Source organism: Limulus polyphemus, unplaced genomic scaffold (genome assembly GCF_000517525.1).
Source record: "Limulus polyphemus unplaced genomic scaffold, Limulus_polyphemus-2.1.2 Scaffold299, whole genome shotgun sequence".
Lineage (NCBI taxonomy): Eukaryota > Metazoa > Arthropoda > Merostomata > Xiphosura > Limulidae > Limulus > Limulus polyphemus.
The window spans coordinates 488725-513037 of NW_013665909.1; the positions used below are offsets into that span (position 1 = coordinate 488725).

The following is a 24313-nucleotide window of genomic DNA, read 5'->3' on the forward strand; positions in this document are numbered from 1 at the left end:
CACCGGATTTTCCACCGTGACGTTATGTAATGTTTTCGTAAAAATACTAATGTCTGATGAGAATCCACTGAAGTTAAATTAGTTGTAATGTTCGAACTTTGTAAATGCTCCTGGTCAAATACCTGAAGTTTTCCGATTGATAAGCGTTATAACAGTTACAGTTATACCTTCCAAAGTTTGTAGCATACTGACTATAGCAAACTAATAATAGATACTCTCTTTTTGGCGCGTCGTGTTGGTTATACTTATAGGCGTGTGGAGGTTTTCTAGAAATTTCAGTTTTACGTAACAATACTGGCGTTAACACAAGCGTTTACGTACACACATATTGTTGATTCTTACTCTCGAGAATCTTCTATAACTTTGGAGAATAGGCGGGAGTTTCGCAATACATATTTAACAGTATAAGCTATGTGTGTTTTTAAATATAAATTTAATCTAAACAAACGTTAATATTAAAATAAATATATATATAATAATAAGTTCGTTACAAAAGGTATTCAAGTTAAATTATATTGTGGTTTCATTTGACTTTTCAGCATTATATAATAGAAAAATACTTCGAGTGTAAGGGTAAATTTATTATACACACAGAAGAACATAATATTTTATTCAATGCTGCAAAAATACACACAAAGATCTTTGCAATTGTCTAGGCTATGAACCAAGTTTAGATTATGGAGCTTGCCGAAATGAGAATTTTTCCCCCAGCAATAAGACAATACATAATGCTTATATCCGGCACACGTTAAAGATTTTCTATGGTGTATCATCAAAAATTAATTTCAACTGTCATTTTCCTCTCATTCATATTACTGACTTTTTTGAAAAAAAGTAACGCCGTTAGTTAAGTGAAAGCGATTGTGAACAATTGTACAAGTACCATAAACAAGTACCAGTAGAGAGATGACGATCCACCTCAAGCTTGATGTAGTAATAACGGCGAGAATTACAAATATTTATTTAATTAAAACATCACTTTCTTTGTATATAATTAAACACTTCAGATACCACAATCGATAATGCTCATATAGAACAATTAATGTAGTTATGCCAGGATCTCCTCTCGCCGTTCCAGTAAAATCATCATAAGGAAAAGTTAATATGGAGACTAAATACGTCTATAACTGTCAGGTGCTCTGATGAGTAAATATATATTCATCATATAACTCTTCTCATAAAAGTTTTACTTCGATTATTAACTGGTTGTTCAACTAGCTTTTTAGTTCAGTCCTGATTGGTGAGGTTCTACTTTCTGGGCTCTTCGATATTTGTGGTGTATCTACGTTTGATACCCTATATGTTTTACAAGCATAGGTTTATTTGTAAAGTCGAATATGCCAAAGTAAATATGATTCCTGACATCTTATTCTTTGCGTTTATCGAATATATTTAGCAGTTCATTGAAGAATGAGTTTCGAAGTAAACAAAAGGATACACAATTTCAATGTATAGATAGATGTAAGTAATACATCGAATACATCTGATATTTGCTCACAGTAAGATATAACTAATGATAAACATTATTTTTAAATTTTACATAACATAAACCACAAAAGCTGTTTCTTACAAGAGTATTAAAAATTATGAATTTTAAAATGAAGTAGGGATCCTGCTATAAAAAGTTATAAGACAAAAATTAAAACCACAATCACAAACTTATAAAATTTAATCCCTACTTTGGCCTACAGATAAGCGTATAAAGTGCTTTATGCTATACGCTTATAAAGTATATATTTTACTTTAAGAAACTGTCGCGTGTTTATCCATCGATATATAGCGCCATCCTTTGGATTGAAAAGATAGTTAAATACGTGAATGATATGTTTACCATTTATAAAAATATATATATATATGTTTATCAGAATATCAAAAGCGGATACCTACAGACCAGTCAAGTAAGTTGGAAAAATCTAATAGCAATAGTCCGAACCGCCTAGGTAGGTAGGTAGATAGTAGACAAAAAAGCTGCTGTTTTAGAAATTTTTTAATTGTTATTCCTGAAATGTTAGCGACCTTTTTTTAGCGTATTATTAGTATATATGTGCATAATATATCGTAACCAATACTTTAAATGGCCAATTAGGAATTCGATAGAGTGGTTTGTCGGCGCGTGAATTATTTGTAATCCTTTTCGATCCCTACTATTAACTACCGTACTTAACATTATTTATTTACTTATTGTCATGTAAATCAAGAATCATTGTACTTTTATGCTCTTGTAAACCGTATATCTGATAATGCTGCCATCTAGGTTTACACTATTACACCATGAGAATAGATACTTTTATTGCAATGTCAAAAATAAGAGTATTTCAGTAAATTCAACATTACTTTTTAAGCTGAAACATTTTTTTTTCTAGAAATGGGCATTCTTTAAGTTGCATTTTGTGATGAGATAAGTAAGATTTTAATAGTGTATTGCAAACTCAGGACGGAAAATTATGTGCAGGATATTAAATAAATATTATCACAACACAGGTGAAACACATCATATAAAATATAAAATTACAAAAGTACTCATTAAAAACACGGTTAAAATCAGACAGTGTGTGACACTGATCTTGTACTCATCTATATAACTTTATTACACATATAGTGTCTTTTGCTATTTTATTTATTATCCATATATATATATATATATACAATAGCCAAATGTTTGTCTGTCACGCTCTTTATTTGCTGAACGGTTAATCGTAGAATATAAACATATATATCAAAATGTTTATTTTCAAGATTATATTACAGGAAAATTATTTACTTTTTTGTAATTCCTAAACTTGCGTATAAACATCGATCCGTCAGTCTTCATATGTTTTAAACAGTCAATCTGAGAAGAAACGTATTAGGAACAAAATCTTTCTTTTTGTGAGGGAATTTCACTAGAAAAATAGGACTGCCTTCGTCGACTGATTGAAAAAACATAATTCTCAGATAGGAGCATGAACGGAAAAAACGCATAAACAGAGGAACGTGTTTGAGTAGATATTTGTTGTTGTTCTGTTTATATATGTCTGTGGACTTATACCGCTAGAAACCGGGTTTCAATACCCGTGGTGGGCAGAGAACAGATAGCCCTTGAGTAGCTTTGTGCTTGTTTTGTAATTAAGCACAAAGCTACACAATGGGTTATCTGTGCTCTGCCCACCACGGGTATCGAAACCCGGATTCTAGCATTGTAAATCCGCAGACATACCTCTGTGCCACTGGAGGGCCGCTCACTTCGGTATCGGTCTTTTCTTGCATTCAGTAAAATGAGAAGGAATGGTGACATTCAACGTATAAAAATCCCCGTGGCTACTTAGCGAACATTTTTACCAACAATACATTGATGTTAGTCTCCTTTCCTTAAAAACAAACGCAGTGCTATTTTACTAGTTGAAATAACACGTGGAATGACAAAATACGGTTGTATACGGCACACGGGACAATCATATTGTATTTACACTCTGATCCAAGGGATTGGGTTGACTGCACATTTTGTATTTATTCATTACTGTTTTTAGGAAAATTACAGTTGAATTATTTCAACGGGCATATACTAGTATATAATATATATAATTTTTATATCTCCCCCCCCCACCCAAGGAAACTTAAATACTGCCTGTTCAAGATATTATCTAATAGAGAAAGTTAATATGTTGCTTTTTATCGACTGTTACAAATTATTTTTCAGTCTGCACTGAAAATCATATTTCGGAAAATATTAGTAGCTTCATAAAATATTTTTTGCGTGATGGCTAGTAAATTGAATCAAACCATCTTTCTCTCTTCAGCTAAAAATCTGTTTAAAGCAGCCCAGTTGCATATTTTTAAACTAACGTGAACTTGATGGTTAACGCTAAAATTAAGTGTTTGATTCACACTGACATAAAACTAACAGAGTCGTTCCTATTATCATTCAGAAATATGTATTAAAAATTGTTAGTATATTTTTGTTAGAATACCTTTTAATTTTTGTTTTAAAATAGGTTTACAAAACTGTTATTTAGTTATAAACCGAGAGAGGTTTGCTTGTAGTAATACTTCGGAGCACGAAGACACGTTTGAATTGCTCCTTGTTAAAATTACAAAACGTTACTATTTTAAGACATAAGAAAGGGCTTAAGCGTGAGATAAATTCATCTATTTTAATACATTGAAACTTTCCAAAGTCGTTTTGATTAGCTTTTTGTGATGCGTGTGTGATTATTTTTCTTCAGAAAATTCTCTGTTGAAGCAAATATTTAATGCCAAATTCGTTCGAAAATAATTCTTGATTATATGAAGCTAAGTTGTAGCACAGATTAATTGGTACTGTCAATAATTGGTTCAGTACCAATTAATCTGTGCTACAACTTAGCTTCATATAATCAAGCATTGGTTCAGTACCAATTAATCTGTGCTACATATAATCAAGAACTGGTTCAGTACCAATTAATCTGTTCTACAACTTAGCTTCATATAATCAAGAATTGGTTTTATATGAAGCTAAGTTGTAGCTTTGCCCACCGTGAATATCGAGACCCGATGTTTTGCGTTATGAGCTCTTTAACTTTCCGCTGCCCCAATTAATCTGTGTAAGTTAAAGTTTTAGTGAAGTTTTTGGCTACTAATCAATATAAATATTAACACTTGAGTTTCGAGTAAGTGAAAGTTTTAGTGAAGTTTTTGGCTACTAATCAATATAAATATTAACACTTGAGTTTCGAGTAAGTTAAAGTTTTAGTGCAGTTTTTGGCTACTATTCAATATAAGTATTAACACTTTAGTTTCGAGTAAAGTGAAAGTTTTAGTGCAGTTTTTGGCTACTATTCAATATAAGTATTAACACTTGAGTTTCGAGTAAGTTAAAGTTTTAGTGAAGTTTTTGATTACTAATCAATATAAGTATTAACACTTTAGTTTCGAGTAAGTGAAAGTTTTAGTGCAGTTTTTGGCTACTATTCAATATAAGTATCAACACTTTAGTTTCGAGTAAGTTAAAGTTTTAGTGAAGTTTTTGGTTACTAATCAATATAAGTAATAACACTGTTTCAAACCAGTGAAAGGTTTAGCGCTGTTGTTTAGTTTCAGTTTGTTTTTGTTCAGGTTAGATATTTACTTACAATAAGAAGAAATATGAAACGTCATTATCATCAGAAAATATGTCTTTGCGAAATCCCCTAACGTTCCTTTATTATAAGCTGCTTATGTCATCAGATTATGATTGTTGCATTAGGCTGTTATTGAAATCCGCTAATGGAACAGTCGTGCTTATAAGGACAACAATTCTGATTCCTTATCAGATTTATTTCTCGAAATCTTTATTGTTGCAAGAAAGAAAATTCTTTATATATATATATATATAGCCTAATAGCAAAATCTGAGGTGTTTGTAAACTGAATACCACAATCCAACGACGTCGGCGGGAATTATAAGCTTTGTTCTTTTTCAGTGTGTTTGTGAGTATCAGTGATTTGCCATGTTTTGAGGAGGCACGGGTGTATAACACATGTTTGTTATTGAATTGTTAAACTAATCTGGACAAATATCCTAATCCATCGGATTTTACATTTGCTCTGAAGTAAAGCTTTTAGTTTTTTGGTGATGTATTTTGCGTTTACAAAGAACACATATATTAATATATGTACTAGCTGTCGTTATTTTGTGTCTGAATGAAATGCTTTTATGAAATGTACACTTTGTTATCATAGGTTAAAACTGAAGAAAAGTATTCGCACAAAAATAGAAAGATTTAATCCAAGTAAGTAAATGTTGAAAGTTTGTGAGAAAGTTGGACCAGTTTTGATTGAATTGTCGAATGTAGTTTATGGGTTAGCCTAGTAAATGTCGGTGATCTGAATGGTTTTGACTTAAATATTACAAAAACAAAAACGAAACGCTAAACGCGGTTAATAATTCCATTTAGGTGGGGTTTTAGAGTAAATCTATTTTTTTCCACGCATGTTCTGGCTTGCTCCTCAAAAATAGTGGGTATTTATTTGTGAAAGTAAAATAGTAATGTTTTTGTGTGACAGTCAGTTGTATTTATTGGTGGCTTAAAATAATTAATAAATACGTGGTTTCTAAACAAAAATATTTCTATGAGTATTGCTAATATTTTTATCAAATAGCTATACTGTACTTTTCAAGCTTTGAGCGAGACAGGAGCATAATAGTGTAAAGTCACAGAAGGTTCCCATGTGTATATTTAATCTTCTATAATTTTGAACTTTGTGATCTGATTAGCTGAAGTATATGTAAATAACAAGTCTACTAGCCTCCAGTGGCTCAGCGGTATGTTTGCGGACTTATAACACTAAAAATTGAGTTTCGATATACCGGTGGCGGGCACAGCACAGTTAGTCCATTTATGTAGCTTTGTGCAAGCAAGTCTGCTATAAAACACGCTTGAATATTGATGATTAGATTTTTCACGATACGTTGTTGTCCTTAATCAACTTTCAGTACCAGTTAACCAGTTTAGTAACAGAGAAAGTGTTGTATATAAAGGTAACAGTTAAAGATGTATTTCGTAAAATATCTTTAAAGAAAAAATGAATTATTTCAAATGTGTAGTATAGTAGGTCCAGATCGCATGTTTATGGTCAATACAATGGTTTGTAATGTTTAGTTAGTTTCATTTTTCATACATCGGTTATCACAGAGTTGAATAACAACATTTTTCTTTAACTTTCTGTTATATGTGGTATATGCATTGAAGAAAATAAAAAGAAATATTTCAAATGTATAATAGATCCAAATGGTATCTTTACGACCAATGTTTACAATGATTTGTAACGTTTAATTAGTTTTATTTTCATACAACTGTTATCACAGATTTGAAGAACAATATTTCTATTATATGTAATACATGTAACTTCAGGAATATACTGTAAGAGCTACGCCCGCAACGTCGAGTCCATCAAGATTTAGTAATGACCGTGTCAACAATTACTCACAAATAAAAAGTCGTAATTTACTAACAGACTAGAAACGCATAATCCTATGGTTACTTACTCACGAATAAAATCACAAGCACTTATATCTTTCGTTGAAAATATTTATTAAAATGTGAAACTTATGAAATTATGACGTGTCCTTATTTTTAGAAGTGTCCAAATTTTACTCACCAGTCACTGATTAGATTAGTTTTATGATTCCAGAGACATGAAGTCTTGTCTTGAAAGAGGCCATCGGCTATCCATCAGCAGGTCAACTGAAGACCTCGTTACTGCTCGTTTTACTAACGGAAACATTTTACCGATATTTTTAAATGAAGAATCAAAAGCAAACGATGTCCGACAATACCCGACAGGTGCCGAGCAAATCTCGATGAGTCCTTCAGTAACAGATGACGTAACATTGACAGACCACCCAAGTGTTCTGAAAGAAGGGCACCTGTACCTTTCAACTAATGCAGGCAACCGATTAAGGTAAGGTAGTACTGTACAACGTAAAATTGAAGTGTATAATAATAAGTGAGTTAGTTATACCCGTCTTTTTTTCATAAGATTACTGTCATTAACAGTATTAGTTATTACATGTACATATATATATTGTAGCTAATTCTTATTTTGTTGTTTAATATAAAAATGATTTCACATTGTTAGCTTAGTTTGTGGATTGACGACTAACCTAAATCTACTAAGTTGACCGAGACAAGTGAAACTTTTATCACACCATACTCTCTCCTTCTTTACGGTCAATTTCATTAACAGTATTGATTATTATGTTTGTTATAACTAATTTTATCTTTATGTATGTCTTAGAACGCTAGAAACCGGGTTTCGATACCCTTGTTGGCCAGAGCACAGATAGCTCTTTGTGTAGCATTGTGCTTAACTACAAACAATTAGCTTAGTTTATAGATTTAGGGATAACCTAAGCCTATCAATCTGGCCGTGCCAAGTATAACTGTTAACACGGTGTGGTGTTCTCACTTGGATATCGGCCTAAACAAGTCAAACTGTTACTATGTTGTGGTAGTTCTTACTTGGACACACAGTGTTGGTTAGAATACTTAATATATCTACTTATATTTATTAGTTTTTATGTTTATAATTTTATTGTAATGATTATTCTGCATTTTTAGTTTATTATATGGATAAAGCAATAACCATAGCATCTAGGACTGGCGGAACTTTGGGAGATATTATTGGGTTTACGGCCGAAATATATAATTAACAGTGAGAGTATCCAGTTGATGAAGCAATGCATTCTAATCCTTATAAGTAAGATAGTGTGAACAATATTTTTAATTGACTATGCTAATTATTGGCGTATTTTTAGTTCTACTTTGATCAGAAGTTAACACTAATATTTACCAAAATTACGTTTACCTAAAATATCAAGATTAGCTATACCTTTCGAACATATTCAAGCTTTTGCACACCAAATACACTTTCCAACATACTCGTTTTTACAGCTCAAGTATTAAATTTTCAAAATATAATTATCAATATTAAATATTGCGATTATACTTCTACGATATACAGATATGTCCAGTTTCGTACCATCAGTAAATTCAAATATGTCACTGGACTCCAATAAGCTCGGTAGTATTTTATAAGTTAGGCTTTGAAAAGGATCGGTAAAGACTGTTTTGAAAAAGACTCAACCTTTTTTTTTTAATCCTTTAAAAAAGTTTATTAACATCTTTAATATTAAACATAATTGTATATTGAAATTAGACTTAGGTTATTTGTAAAAGGTAAGCATTTAAATTAACTATTCATATGGACTTAACACCTCAGAAAGAGGAGCAACATTATGACTAGAGTATAAAGTCAGTGACAAACTCAGTTTAGGAGAGATGTTCTGGGTCTAATTATACACATGTGTGACATTGGAAACACACTGGGCTTAATTATACACATGTGTGACATGGAAAACACACTGGGCTTAATTATACATATGTGCGATATGTGATACATTCTAAGCCTAATTATGGATATGTGCGACATTCTGGGCTTAGTTACACAAACTTGTGACATGGGATACATTCTAGGCTTACTTGCATAAATATGTATCATGGAATACTTTCTGGACCTAATTATACATATGTGTAGTATGAGATACATTTTGGGCATAATTACACAAACATTTGACCTAGGATACATTCTACGCTTTGTTATGTCAACTTTGAGTAACTTCTGAACAATAATTCAATAATATAAAATAAAACTGACATCACAATATTTGTACTTTAATCGAAACAATTCAACATTGACAGTTACGATCCATATGAGATTAAGCCAACGTTTGCTACTACTATTTATTGTTCAATCATTTATTAAGATTACTAGTAATTATGTCCATAATACGATTTACGATATTAACCAGCTAGTCTTCTTAAAAGTCATACATATCATACAATCGTCACTTGAACTCTCTCACTATTAATATATTTCCAGTCTTTAAGTATAGTGTGACATCTTGGGTTTATGTCCATTATTGTTGTAGTTGCAAATAATTCTGGGCATATTTAGATTAAAAGATGACTTGGTAAACATTTCTGGGCTTAATTATCTAAGTGTAGAACTATGTACACATCCTTGACTTACTTGCATTAATAAGTGACTTGGTAAACATTTCTGGGCTTAATTATCTAAGTGGAGAACTATGTACACATCCTTGACTTACTTGCATTAATAAGTGACTTGGTAAACATTTCTGGGCTTAATTATCTAAGTGAGAACTATGTACACATCCTTGACTTACTTGCATTAATAAGTGACTCGGTAAACATTTCTGGGCTTAATTATCTAAGTGTAGAACTATGTACACATCCTTGACTTACTTGCATTAATAAGTGAGTTGAGAAACATTCGAAGGTAAGTATAATTTATACACTATTAATTGTCAACAAATATTTCCTAATTATCCTTTATTGTTATATTTTTAGTTTTATTTTAATGTATTCATAAAAGAAATAAAAGAGAGAAATGAAAAGCAATTTCCATTTAGATATTTTATTCTCATTATAATTTTGGAATACTTACTTATTCAAGCAGAGTCTGGGTGGCGCTGAAGTCCCAAAGAATTGAGGTGTACTATAACGTCACTGATCCTCTACCAATGGATGTTGTCCCACTCTCAGGATGCCAACTGGAACCATCAAAGCCCGAGGAAGATGAAGCAAACGATAATTGCTTACCAATAAGTCTAGTGAAAAAGGTAACCGAATAAAATTCTATTATATCATTGTGTGTGAGAGTTAGTTCACCTCCTAATTACAGGTAGCTTGTGAATATGTTTTTCAGTTCATTTACAAACTGGGGGAGAGGGCACTTTGTAGAAATACATGTAATGTAATAGACGCATAACGCACATCACTAGCTATCCCGCATTTGTCATGACTATGTAAATAAGTAGTAAGAAACCAGCGACAATCAAGTTTCCAATGAACTCTTTTATTGTTCAAGACCTCTGAACCACACTGTATGCACACGCATAGTTTGACGTATATGTCGCCATTTATATAAATACTAAATATATACATATACATATATATATCCTTACGAAATACAGTCTAAAGGCACCTTAACTTATTCGAATCATATGTGACACAGAAGAATACAGAATATAGGTCCGCTTTAGTGCTTCAATGTCATTTTATCGAGAGCAGTTCGGACTACTACAAATGCGGCTACTCATAATATAGATGAGCACACAAGTAAAAATATGTATAAAGATATACTGTCTTAAACGTTTTATCTTATTTGGGAAAATATTGTGGGGGAAGATTATTTTTTCGTTATAACGAAACATTTTTGTATTTGTTCTTAAATGAACATGCTTATTTGTATTTAAAGGTAATGATAACAACAATGCGTTTTTAGAAGTTTGTTTATTTGTTGTTAAGTACAAAGATGCACGGTAACAGGTGCTGTGACCATCGCATGGGCTGAACTTTGAACTTTAGTGTTAAAAGCCCTCTTACTACTGAGTCACTGGAAGGGGTTATGTAGAGGTCCACGCGAACAGTGTGATTGCGCTGCGTCATGATTGGTTAAATTTGTTGTTTACTGTATGTTTGAATCCTGACAAAATAACATACCGCGTCTACAGTCATGTAAAACTCTTGTAATGTCGGAAATAAGTCTGTTTACAAAATCGTCATTCTTTTGGGATTTCCAAAATCTCGTGGAGCTTCAGCCAGTAGATATACGAGACAAGTTTATATAAACTCTGTTGAGCGAATATACTGGCAAAGACTGTGAGAAACGAAACGTGAAAGAACAATAAACTTGGATGATGTCAGTGAAGTATTTTTGTTCACTTACGTTAAGTATTGGGGTTCTGAATTGTCTAAAAATATTTGGTCGTCTTTTGCATAACTTTGTTTATGCATGTTTAAGCTCACTAAACCCTTTTATGTACTAGTTCGGTGAGAATTTGCCTATTTTGTTGTAAAATCATTATAAAAAAGTGATAGTTGTGTTTGACATTTCAGTGATTACCTAAAAATGTATTGTCTCTTGAAACTGAAGTTAATTATCAATAACTTGTGATCAAAAGTATTATGTGTTTGTTTGCTTGCTTTAAGTATTTGCGCTAGCCGTCCCTAATTTTGAGCTTGTATACTAGAGGAAAGGCAGCTAGTCAACAGCGCCCACTGCCAATTCTAGGACTACTTTAATTAAATAGTTCAATTTGATAGTTACTCTTATAACTCACCCATGGCCATAAAGCGGAGCGCGATTTTATGGCAATGAGCCCAGGGTCATGGACTCTTGGACTGACAGTCCAGCACGCTAACCACTGTACCACACCGGTCCAATCAAAAGTAATATAACTCTGTAATTCAGTGTTAAAAAGTACCTTACAGAAAGTATGCTGCTAATTCTATATAAACGGACTAGAAGTACCTAAATGTCATATATCAATACACAAGAAAATTAAAACTTACATGAATTACAATGCATTCATTGATCAACTGGATACCTTCCCTCGCTGTTAGCAATATTTTCAGTCGTAAATCTATTTATGACACTACCGAAAGCCAGTAATTTGTTAGCTTTGTTATACGGCGTAATCAGCTTTTGGAAGCTTTCTAAAACATTGCAAATACATTATACACTAAAATGTGTGACAAAAGTTTTCGCATTCTTTTAACTCTAGAATTACCTATTTTTAACCATTTCTGTCTAAACTATTTATGCACCAAATTGCTCTAGGACTATGATGTTTATTAGTTACAGGATCAATAATTATATACGAGTCACACACACACTCACAAAAATTAAACAAAAATACTATCAATATGGTAGTTAATCCTCTTGTAACTATTGATGAACTCTCCTGTTTATTTGACACACACTTGAGTGATTTAACTCATTTTTTAGTTCTTTTCACCAAGTTTTTGAACAGGCAAAAACATAAAATTGCTTAATATGATATATGAATAACATATAGACCTTACCGATAGTGAACAACAAGTCGGTAAGTTGAAAGTTAATGTAAGTTGACTTTAAATTATACTGTGAAATTCATTGTTCTATTAAGTACTCTAAAATGTAATTTCTTTTTAGTCAAACTAAGACCTTTTAATAAGTAAATCCGAGACTCTGGCAGCTTTATATAACTCTTTAATGCCTCTTTTGTCCGCTAGGCGTTATCATTTGTAGGTGAGACTCGTCAGTAATTCAAGTGAGACCCTTAACTTTAAGTTGAATGTAGATGTAAATTCCGGTAGAGATACTTGTGTCGGTCTAACAGCCAGCTGTAAAAAAAGTTGTGGTTAATGTACCTATTTTCAGTGTTGTTGTAGTGTACGACTTGTTACTTTAACTCTGTGTATTGTGAAATAATTATAAGATGAAAAGTGAAGTCCACCGTAATTTGGAGGTTTAGTTGACAGGCTTTATTGGGCGATTTAAACTTCTGTAAGTGTAATTGCAAAGTTCGAGACATATGACATGGCTGTCTCATACTGACGAACTTACTGATACTTTGAAGCAGATAAAATTAGAGTCTGTGTATGAATAATGGCTTAAAAACCGTTGCTGTTTTATAAGGTATGAACAATTATTAATACTTGTTGGTAATTCATTGTATTAATTGAAAAGATGTGAAGCATGGTGAAAAAAAGGCGGTCAGTTGTGATTGAAGTGAAATGGACAGACAAACCACTTAACTTTTTTTTTCTAAGTGAATTTCCAGCGAATCGTCGTCGTTGTTGTTGTTCACCACCAGGAATAGAACTCCAGAATTTTGTATTCTAAATCCACAAACTTACGAGGATAGCGATATTTTTCAAGATCTTGTGTCTCCTTCAGTTTGGAATATCGATCCATTTTATGTGTGATAATTGTACTTAATCTGTAAACTCTTTCATTAAACTTGCTTCTTATCACTAGCGATTTTGTTCTAATAAACATAAGCTTTTATTTTTAAATGATCGGTTGCTTATATTGCAATCCAATCATCTATCTGGCTTTGGTAAATGATAAAAATGTCAAGCCTTGCTTTTAACTCTAAGTAATGCTTATTTGCGTATAGTCCTGAATTTATTTATTTAAAAAAATTGAATGTACAATGATTTCTGATAAATCTTCTGGATATCCTCGTGTGCTCCTAAGTGAGTTTCTGCCAGTTCGAAACGCCGAAGAAAAGGTAAGACTAACTATAATTTCTGGACAGTACACGAATTAAACAACAAAAATATATTTCTTTTTAGACGTGTTGCAAAGCTACGAGAAACTAATGAACTCACAATAACCAATATAGTAACGTGCTCGATTCTGTAAAATGTTAATTTGATTAAAGGTGTTTTATCATAATAAAAAACCTACTATATTTAGACTTTGAAGTTTCACAGTGTGTGTGTGTGTGAAAAATATTTGGAAACAAGTTAATATAAAAATGTTGGTATTGCACATCAAATTTTCCATGTGTTGTCTTTTGTACTGAAAGTTGTTCTCAGTTAACAGCTGTACTTACTATGATAGTAAGTCCTAAAACAATCTAGATTCATCATTTTTGTTACTGTAGAAAATACATTGGCTAAAATAAACCTTTAACATTTGTAACATGTTTTACATTTCACGTTTTACATGGAAATAGTTTGCATAAAACCCGGCTATAATTTGTTTATTTGACGTAGCTGAGCTTATATTGGAGACTTTCTCAAATAGAAATACGATACAACTGTTTATAAAGCAGGTTGATAACCAACGTAACTCAGTTAAATGAAATAACCTATAGCAAGTAATTTATTAAAAGAAACGGGCTGGGTGTTACCTTGAGGTTAACGTGCCCGAACTATGAATTCGATAATTCACGTTCACGTCCTGTTGCTTCGCGTTCTACATTTCATGGTTGATGTGCAATATAAGAATGGGGATTAAAACTCATCATTCAGGCAGATAAGAGAAGCACAAGAGTTGGTTGGCGGTGAATGCTCTTGACTGCCTTCCTTTCATCTGTCATCTCAAAACTATAGACGTATATGTGCAAATAGCCCTTGTGTAACTTTGCACAGAAGTGATAAACAAACAAAAGTGAACACAAAATCGTACACATGCAGTAACCCTACATTTATTTCCATCGGACGTATATACGCATGTGAGCGGTTGATTTCACAGTTTCAGTTTGGGGAAACAATAAATTTTGTAATATTCAAATATTACCATGTACGCCTCGCATCAGTTAGTGTCGTATAAAAACAAGTATACTGTGGAAGACTCTATATAAAAGGAAATCGGGTAGTCATTTGTATTTGTATGGCAAAAAGGAAGCGGAAAGCATCGTCGAATTTATGTTTCCAAGTAAATGGTTTGGTTTGAGTTTGAATTATCATAATTTTTCAATTATTACTTTTTTTTTGCCGTAAATAATGTTAGTTTCAAGATTTTGTGAAAAAAAAGAAGACTTAGTTTGATGATTGCCGATTTTGTCAAACAAGTAGATGTGCTTCAGTTTAGAAAGGGGTCATGGGGGAGGGGATATACTTACAAAAATACCCCCAACCACCCCAAAAAAAACGAAATACGAAGTCACTTCCAGCACCCCGTTTGGTTTATATTTAAAATTTTGAGTTTTCTTCCCTTTCTTCAAAAATGAACTCTCTCTTTCTTTTCTTTTCCTTTCCTTTTCTTTTTTTTTTTTCGGGATGGAAGAAATTTGGAGGGTTATCCCTCCAGTCTACGGTCCTAGTTCACCGAAACAAATGAAATCAGTTTCAGTGTACCCACACAAAGAGAACTGGTTTCAGTTTAGTAATTTTCCTATTGGTAATTATTTTAGATAAAATATTTAGCAATGGAAGGAAGATTCAAGAGGTAGAAGAAATGGTATATCTTACAATCTAACAAAGTTCTGCGTTTCTGAACTTTGTTAACACTAAAACAACTACCAGAATCTCTATTACGAAAACAAACTAATAAAATTAACGCAAGAGAAGATAACGAAGTTGAAACAAGGGTTTCGAAGAGCAAACGTATCTAAACAGTCTTCTCTGTAGCCTGTCACATCAATATCTCTTCGGCATCTTTTTGTGTGGTAACGCATGATGATGCACACTATCTTGGAAGATGATGAACTTCCGTGTTAGCCTCGGTTATCCTTGAAGTTTCTATCAGGTATAAATCTGTACTTTGTTTTGGCGTTGTAAGCTACAAATAAACTCGAAACGTGTAGAAAGGACAACAATACGTGCACCTGTTTTTAGTTTTATAATTTACTTTAATGCCTGGTTTAAAAACTTCTCATGCATTTTATTGCGTTAATAATATGCGTTTTCTGCCTTAAGAATGCGATTTTCAAATGATATTTCCTGATATTTAATAACATACTATGAAATCATCAAGAGCTGAGCCAAATGTGACTTGGATTATTGCATGTTAAGATGCAGATCGGAAGGACCAAGGCTTAAACCCGCAATATGCACTTCCAACTGTAGATACAGTATAAAAGTGGCAACAAATGCCTCTAATCCCAAATCCAATTCTTGGCAAGTATTTCGATTTGATATCTTCCGGAGTTTACTAGAAACTACGGAAGATAACCGGGAGCTGTCAGAAACTTTCTGTTTCTCTTCATCCCACTCGCGAAAAATAGTTAAGCTATAAAGTGAAGATTGAAAATTTTGGGCTAAAGGCCAAATTTTTTAAACACTTTATACAGCCTCGTGACAGAGATTTAGGTTATTTTAACGTGGGTGGGTGGGTGATTTAGTAACGTGGTTGTGAATAAAGGCAACTTAAGACTTCCAGGAAAGCTGCATATGTGGAGAGCCGGAAACAGGAAGCCGGAAGAAAGGAGGTTAGGTTGTGTGCTGCTGACAGGGTGGACAAAGGCTGCAACGAAAGTAACCATGTTTCGTGCTAACACGCAATCTGGAAGTAAATCTAAAAACCATAGAATCTGAATTAAACAAAATAAATTTCGACTTAAACTTTTAAGAACGAAATGGGTGTAATGGTTTGAGATCAGAATTAAACTTAATGATTAGAATTAATGTTGCTATATATGATAAATACTGAAAAATCAAGACAAGTACTGATTAAGTACGTGGAACGGTCCTTTTCAGGACGAAAATTTTAAAAATCCTATATATATGATTAGCAGACGCAAGTGAAAAGAGCTAAATCAACATTTTCTTTATCTGTTTTGAAAACAAAGTGATAGTTTTGTTAGGTTATCGTCGTGGGGGGGGGGGTGCCTCACAGTTTAGCAAACTGCTGACTAGATGCCTTCCCTCTGGTCAGCTGTTCTATATTAGAGATGGCTATGTCTGGACTAATTGTGTTACATATAGTGCCTTTCAGGTTGAAAATACTAATACTTCAGAGCTTCTATGATCACATGTATGATGATTTTTGTCGTAAAGCTGTACAATGCGCTATCCAGGCTCTGTCCACCGCTGAGAATCAAACCACGGATTATAGCGTTCTAAGTCTGTAAACTTATTGCATGATGATAAACGGGGAAATTAAATTCGATCTATTTAAAACTATTTATTGTAAAGGTCTAACATATTCATTTTTTTTTTTTTTTGCAGCGCTTGGCGTGGTCCGGTGGTTAGGGCGCTCAACTTGCAATCTGCGAATCCTCATCATCGAAGATGCTCGCCATTTATAACGATCCCATGGCTATCACTACTAAATTAAAGGCGGCCTTCGATAATGTTCTGTAGTTCTTTTTAAGCAGAATTCAAGACCAAATAAATTTGCCCATTAATGTAATAACAATATTTATGTGAAGTTTCAGAATATTACACAAGTTAATTAAATATGTATTTATTTTTTATCTCTTTTTATAATTTGTTCTTTAGAATAACGTGGTTGCTAACTTATTATTTTATAGCAATATTATTTTTGCTGACAAAGGCGTTCGAACATACAACTATAACTTAATTCGTAGTTTCTAGAATTGTTCACAAAACTAAATTGAAGTCTTTACCGTGATATCGCATTGTTGAATGAACAACGATGTGACAGTACTGGAAAGGCTTATGCTTTTAAAAGTTATATTCCTTATCATTGTGGTACTATACATTTTGGATTAATACAAGCCAAACTCTTTCACGCTGATGTCTCTAGAAGAGTAGATAGATAGGCATAAATGCTTATATGATAGTATAGGGAAATCTATTTCATAAGTGTACTTTATGCTCATCTTGTCGAAACCTGTTTCATGTAATCAGTTTCCTCTTCGATATAAAATAATATTGAGATTCGTTAGTAACGGTGATAATATATTAACTTATAACTATGGGATTTTTGTTTTAGAATTTTACAGAAAATTGTACACAAGGGTCTACCTGCCTATCGTCGTCCCTAATTTTCAATGGATAGATTAGAGGAAAGATAGTAACCACCAGCTTTTGTCTGAACGATCAGTGGAATTGGTCCATCACTCATATGTAAAGCTTACTCGTGGCGGAGCGCGTGTTGGCTGAAACGGTTTACAAACTCTACCTGTAATCATAAAAGTAAACACTACATGACAGTAGCATTGTTGGCTGAATCGGTTTACAAACTCTACCTGTAATCATAAAAGTAAACACTACATGACAGTAGCATTGTTGGCTGAAACGGTTTACAAACTCTACCTGTAATCATAAAAGTAAACACTACATGACAGTAGCATTGTTATTATTCGATAAAAAATCTTTAATTTTGTTTAAAGAATCCATTGTAGTTGCCATAGTAGCATACTCCACAGTTGGTGTAGAAATTCTGTCTCACATGTGTGCCCTGGTGCAGAACGACATTTGTAATTTAATGTAAGGCTGCCATAACTTACGTTTTTATATAGGCCCTGCCTGGTTGTAGTTACCAGGTGTTGCTATAGTTTGTATGTAGTGTATACAAAGCATCATATTTACCCTGTATTTTTTATATTTGGTCCGAGGTGGGTAGACGTACAGACAGACAGATAGATAAATAATATTTAGGTTTTAAGTGTAGTTATAAAAAATGCTGATACCTTTTCATCATTTCATGTATCACCGAGCATGCGCATGAAAGTGGTTACCGTTGACAATAATACAGTTTCTATCCTAGGCTTTACACTTTTTACATATGTGTGTGTGTGAATGTATACATGTACAGTATACAACATATACCATATGTATATATATTGTACCTACGTAGTAATACATTAAATTAAACTAGTACGTTTTTCTGAAATCTTTATAAAATTCCTTGTTGCTTATTTATTTCTTTTAGCAACTTACATTTATCGTACTTTGAAATTTATCTGATGACCTACTAAACCCTGATGTGGGAAAGACATTGAACACGAGCGTCATTTGTTTGTATATTATTTAGGGGCAGAGTTCAGTCTGTTTATATTCAGAAAGGGCAGATCACAAGGACTGGAAGGAAGCTTTGCAGTCCAGTATCCATTCCTGTTCGCTAAGTATGGAAGGACTGAACTTGGAGTATGGTGATCTGGAGAGAACGACTGAACGTAAGGCTGGTTAACTGTTATAAATTTTACTATTCAAATCTTTCTAAGTAATATATAATGTATTATATTACCTTATATGAAATAAAAAAAACATCTTTTAAAACAACTGACAGATTTAAAAAAATACTATCGTGCATTAACAGAATCTAATAATTTATTCATTAAATTTGAACAGATTCTAGATGAAATACTTACCTTGTACTAGTTGTTGAGATGAAATGTTTATCTTGTACTAGTTGTTGAGCAAACAATTTACAGAAAAGGTGGATCAACTATCCTTAAGATTTAGAAATTGTATATGTTACATGCATATATATATATATATACCTTAAAATTTTCCATTAAAACAACTCAAGGAAGAATAAATACAGAGAAAAATGATACATGCCGTGGGTTTTTGTTATTTATTTGTACAGGCAGTTGATGACACACAGTAATGAATAAGTAAAAAATAGATGATTTATACAGAAATGGGAGTGCTACAAAATGGCATATTAGGCTTCCATGCTGGCCCATCTACCAATTGGTTCATTAAATCTGTGCTGCTCGGAAGAATCTGTGCTGCCTGTTAAAACGCACTTGACGATTTAAAAAAAAAAATTCTGCCCATCCCAAAGAGTATAATTCTACATGCTAAAAAATTATCATCCTTTGAGAATACCCCTGCTAAAATCCGGGGTTAGATTCCCCGCGATGGACACAGCAGATAGCCCAATGTGGCTTTGCTCTAAAAATAACCAAGCCAACGAAACCTTGAGAATATATTATCCATATCTTGTTCCAACCCTTGAGAATATATTATCCATATCTTGTTTCTTTTGTGATTCTCCTTCTGTTTTATTTATTTTATTAGTAAACTCCTTGGTTGCTATCCTTCTATGATGTCACATCACGTGGTTTGAACAGTTACTAACAAAACGTAGCTTTGAAAGTACGTAAAGAGGAGGTTTAAAGATAATTGGATGAACAGGAAATGGTTAATTCGTAAGTGCTACATCCCATCACTAGGATTTTCGACCCCCCTGTGTCCTAGGTCGCGTTTACTGCACTCGTGTACAGGACTCACACACTATCCAGTCTGCTTGTCAGCATTATAAACTGAAAATGTACTCAATTTTTCGGCATAGCCTTTTAATAATGTTTCTTAAGGTGTAAATATTAACTCGAGTACTCGTGATCACTATCTACACAAAATATTTCTTCTTTGAACTAACATTAAACAACGTTGACGACTATAATTATGAACGGGCGATGCCTTGACTTTGTGGTATAGCCGTAAACTAAAATCAAATAATATTCATGAATATATTTTCTTCTATCTCACTGTGATACTAAAGAGAATGAGTCAGGTTTATAAAAACAAATGTTGCAATTTGTTCTATGCTGGATAGCTGACTTCACGAGAAGACATTCCATCAATATGGCTGCTCCCATAGGAGGTTGTCATTAGTGTAAGGGGTCAAGCTGCTATCTTAGTTCAAAAGTTAAAAAATCAAACAAACCTTGTCTAATGTTTAAATAAAACAAATTAGTCAGTAACCTTCATCTACTGAGACAGAAAATGCATAGCTTCACATCAACTCGGAGTCTTGCTTGTATGAGGCTCAGTATTTTAATAAAACATTTATGTTCATTAAACAAAACTACTCTGTCGAAATTCAATAGTGGTCAACATTAAGGATTCTGAGAATGTATTTCTTTTAGGAGGTTACCGTATTTTTCGGAATATAAGACGCACCCTTATTTTGAAGACAAAGTTTTGGGGGAAAAAAAGCTACAGAACAAAAATTCAATTTGATACTTTAAAAATTAGTATATATTGTTCTAAACACAAAAGAGCTCAAAACATCAAAATAAGACAATACCGTAAATCAAAAAAAGGTTTACTGTTATTTAGTTTGGTTCAAAACCTACAAAATCTTCATTGCTTTCACTGTAATTTATTTTTTTATTATTTAGGAAGCATTATAAAGCTTTTAAAAGAAAAAAAAACTACTATTGTTATAAATAACACATTCAATTGAACTAAACTATGCATGCCTATTTAAATATATTTACACATGGCTTGTGTATATCGTATATATACATATATATCATTCATACCTTCGGTGTATAGGACGCAAACAGAATTTGACATCAAATTTTGGGGTAAAAAAGTGCGTCTTATACACCGAAAAATACGGTAATTCTGTTGAAAATTACGTTACAGATACCACATTTCTGGATTTCTAGTGGAAGGAGAATTCGTATTCGTAATTCAACAAAACCTATCGTATTTCAGATTACTACTGACTATGTTTTTTTTTAATCAGTATCAGAGGAAATCAGACAGGCTGAAATTTATCCTCCAGTGTCTTAGTTACAATACTATTTACATTATTTATATGTAAGATGATAAATTTTACCATGTTCTTTCTTATCAGTTTCCATAGCGAAGTTATGCGAATTTATGTTTTTCATTTCGTTTATTTTTGTAATATTTTATATTATCAGCTTCAAAAGCAAAATATTAAATAACCGACATTTACGTGATGGTTGATTCTTTACAGAAATTACTCGCAATTAAAAGGTCCAATATTCGTGACACAAATCGTGCTAGACTGTATCTAGATATTCCAGATTCTTCTTAGTTTGTCCGTTATAGATTTCAAGTCGGAACTGTGTAAAAATTGCATTTCAGGTCTATCTTCTTTCTCTCGAAGTCACTACCCATAGGTCCTTTCATCCGCATCTGCATTGACGTACAATTCTTTCAAATTGGTGTACATAGCTGATCCCACAAACCTAAAAAAATATCAAACTTTGATTTTTTTATTTGATAAACTTATAATAAGCTTCTAATAAAATGTATTTTGATAGCGTAGTAGTTACCTGAGAAACGGTACGTTGGTTTTATACTTCAGAACGTGATGGCATCTAATTCAGAAATATTTTCTTGGAGTATGATATTAAAGTTAAAATATGATGCTTATAGACGTTTTGGTAGGTCGCTAACGACTGGCTATATACATTTGGAGAATAACCATTTCCTTTCAGTGGATGTTTATTGTATTTTTATTGTTCTTGTTAATTCATTGTTAATTAGTGTAAAGGCATTATAATAGATCAGACCGCTATGTAACAGCCAGCAGCCCCCCAGTGGCACAGCGGTATGTCTGCGGACTTACAACGCTAGAAACCGGGTTTCGTTACCCGTGGTGGGCAGAGCACAGATAGCCCTTGTGTAGCTTTGTGCATAATTAAAAACAAACAAACAGCCAGCAACCTATGTACGTTAGAAACATTTTAGAATTTAATTAAGAACTTCCGGCTACTTTTAATGTGTATGAAGTATTAAGCTTTTTTGTTCTATGGCAGTTAGAGACTAGATGAAATGGTTAGTTATTTTGTTGACTGTTAAACATTTCATTCAATGTACTTAATAGTCTTTAAATATTTTTTTCGTGGGTTCTGTTAAACATAGAAATATAAATAATTATCCTATTGTTGCAGCTTAATCTAAACTTTTGATTTATTCATTTAATCAGTTACTCTCCTATCTCTACGATTTATTTTCATGGCATTTCTTCACTCTATGTCCCCCCCCCCCCCCCAGTGGAACAGCGGTATGTCTGCGGACTTACAACGCTAGAAACTGGGTTTCGATATCCGTGGTGGGCAGATTTTGTATTTTTCAAATACAAAAGAAGAATAAAATATTATTTTTTTCAGGGATTTAACCTTATGTGATGTGCAAGATCTTCGATTTCTTTCGCTATAAAATATGAATTATTTTTCTAAACAAAAGTTAAATATAAAAAAGTATAGAGGGTGAGGTTAAGATTTATTAAAAAGTATTAAGACTGAAGAGACTACGGTAATAGACTGTGAAATGAAAGATCAATGTGTATACACTTCTAATATTCTTTGTTTCACGTCCAGTTTTGTTTGTTTTTCCTTAGATGCACATTGTTAATCGTTCCAATTATTATGTCTTTTGCTTTCAAAAGAAGCTTTATGTTGACTTTAGCTGAAATAATATGCAGTATGTATCAGACAATAATAATTGTATTAGACAAGTTCTTATTGTTTATTTAAAACTTTTAGTCCGTAGGTGTACAAATCATGGTCCTCAGACAGACGATAAAACTATGGATCAGAAGTTCGAACTTTTGCGAGAACTGCTGAAGCAAAAGAAAGATCTCACAGAAAGAAAACATCGATATTTCCCTGTAAGTGTTCTATAACAACCAAAGAAATAATGCTTTCTCCACCTTTTGTTGAATATATTATTACATATCTTTATTTTGCTATTACATGTACACAAAAATATGATTATCTGTAAATATCGCAAGTTGGTCAATTAATTAAGTTTAGAATTTTAATCGTATATTTGTTTCTCATCCTAATTGTTTGTTGATTGATACAAATATATATATATCTGCGAGTTAATTGAACACAATTGAATTATAACATTAATTGATCATTTAGCTCAAATTTCATGCAATTACCTTGACAACAAATCCCGAATACTTTCAAACTTACTATTTATGAGTGAATATTCTGCTCATCTTAAACGCTGATTTTTTTAGTTAATAACACAGAGGTTCAACATTGCTTGGATAGCATTTTTGCTATTCTTAATATGTATATATAGTCGATAAAGAAAACACCAACCAACATGTGTAATACTTTAGAAGAAATAATACAACTATTACTTCATCTAAGTTGCCTAAAGTTCATTTCTTAAGCCTATGTTTCATTGTAGATATAAATAGAAGCCAGTGCTGACGAGTAACACCATAGTGAGTGCTTGAAAAGTCAGTTATAACAAGAAACAGTTAAGGTAAACATCATGACAACAAAAAAAAGTCTTTGCGTAGAGCTAGAAAGTGCTGGCTCTTACAAATTTCTGGAGCCTAAAAAAAAAGCCTTTGTCCTTCGGTTTATCATCCGGGTATTTATGATTGTGAGTAGCAAAGAACTGTTGAAAGAAACAACTACGTAATATAAAACTCTAACACTAAAAAAGTTAGTTATGCTTTTCTTTGTTTTACAAGTGAAAATAATTTACCTTACATTAAAAACTGCTTACACTGTTGGAAAATCTAAATTTCGATATTTTTCAAAATCCGAAGAAAGTTAATACTACTTTTAACCCCTCTCATTTACCATACTCGAGTAATAAGAAAATAATGTTTAAATGACATCGAACAATATTAATATTGGTCCATTTTACTTGTCATACTTCTTAGAAATATTAGGTCGTCAAGAAATTAATGTCGCTTTTTTAGATGAAAAACCCAAAGAACTTATATATCAAAACAAAATATTTATTAAATGAAATAGTCTCCATTCTTATCGATCATGCTTTTCTATCTTACAGTCAGGTTGTTAATCCCCTGATTAAAGAAATTACTTGGCTTTGAAGAAAAAACATGTCGATGTC

The 24313-nt window shown here is 32.6% G+C and overlaps 1 protein-coding gene across 8 annotated transcripts in view; it reads left to right on the forward strand.

The window, feature by feature from the left end:
* LOC106457171 overlaps positions 1–24313 on the forward strand; it is a 51191-nt gene that overhangs the window by 1846 nt on the left and 25032 nt on the right. For 2 of the 8 annotated variants that reach the window (XM_022383002.1, XM_022383000.1), the window contains exons 2-5: positions 7128–7397; positions 9975–10140; positions 18744–18885; positions 22972–23096. In XM_022383002.1, coding sequence (XP_022238710.1) covers positions 7132–7397; positions 9975–10140; positions 18744–18885; positions 22972–23096 — 699 coding nt within the window. In that variant the 5' untranslated portion in view covers positions 7128–7131. Of the gene's footprint in view, positions 1–7127; positions 7398–9974; positions 10141–11108; positions 11223–12629; positions 12984–13012; positions 13582–18743; positions 18886–22971; positions 23097–24313 lie in introns of those variants that run through there. The other 6 variants (XM_022383001.1, XM_022383003.1, XM_013916563.2 and 3 more) reach the window with 6 other exon arrangements.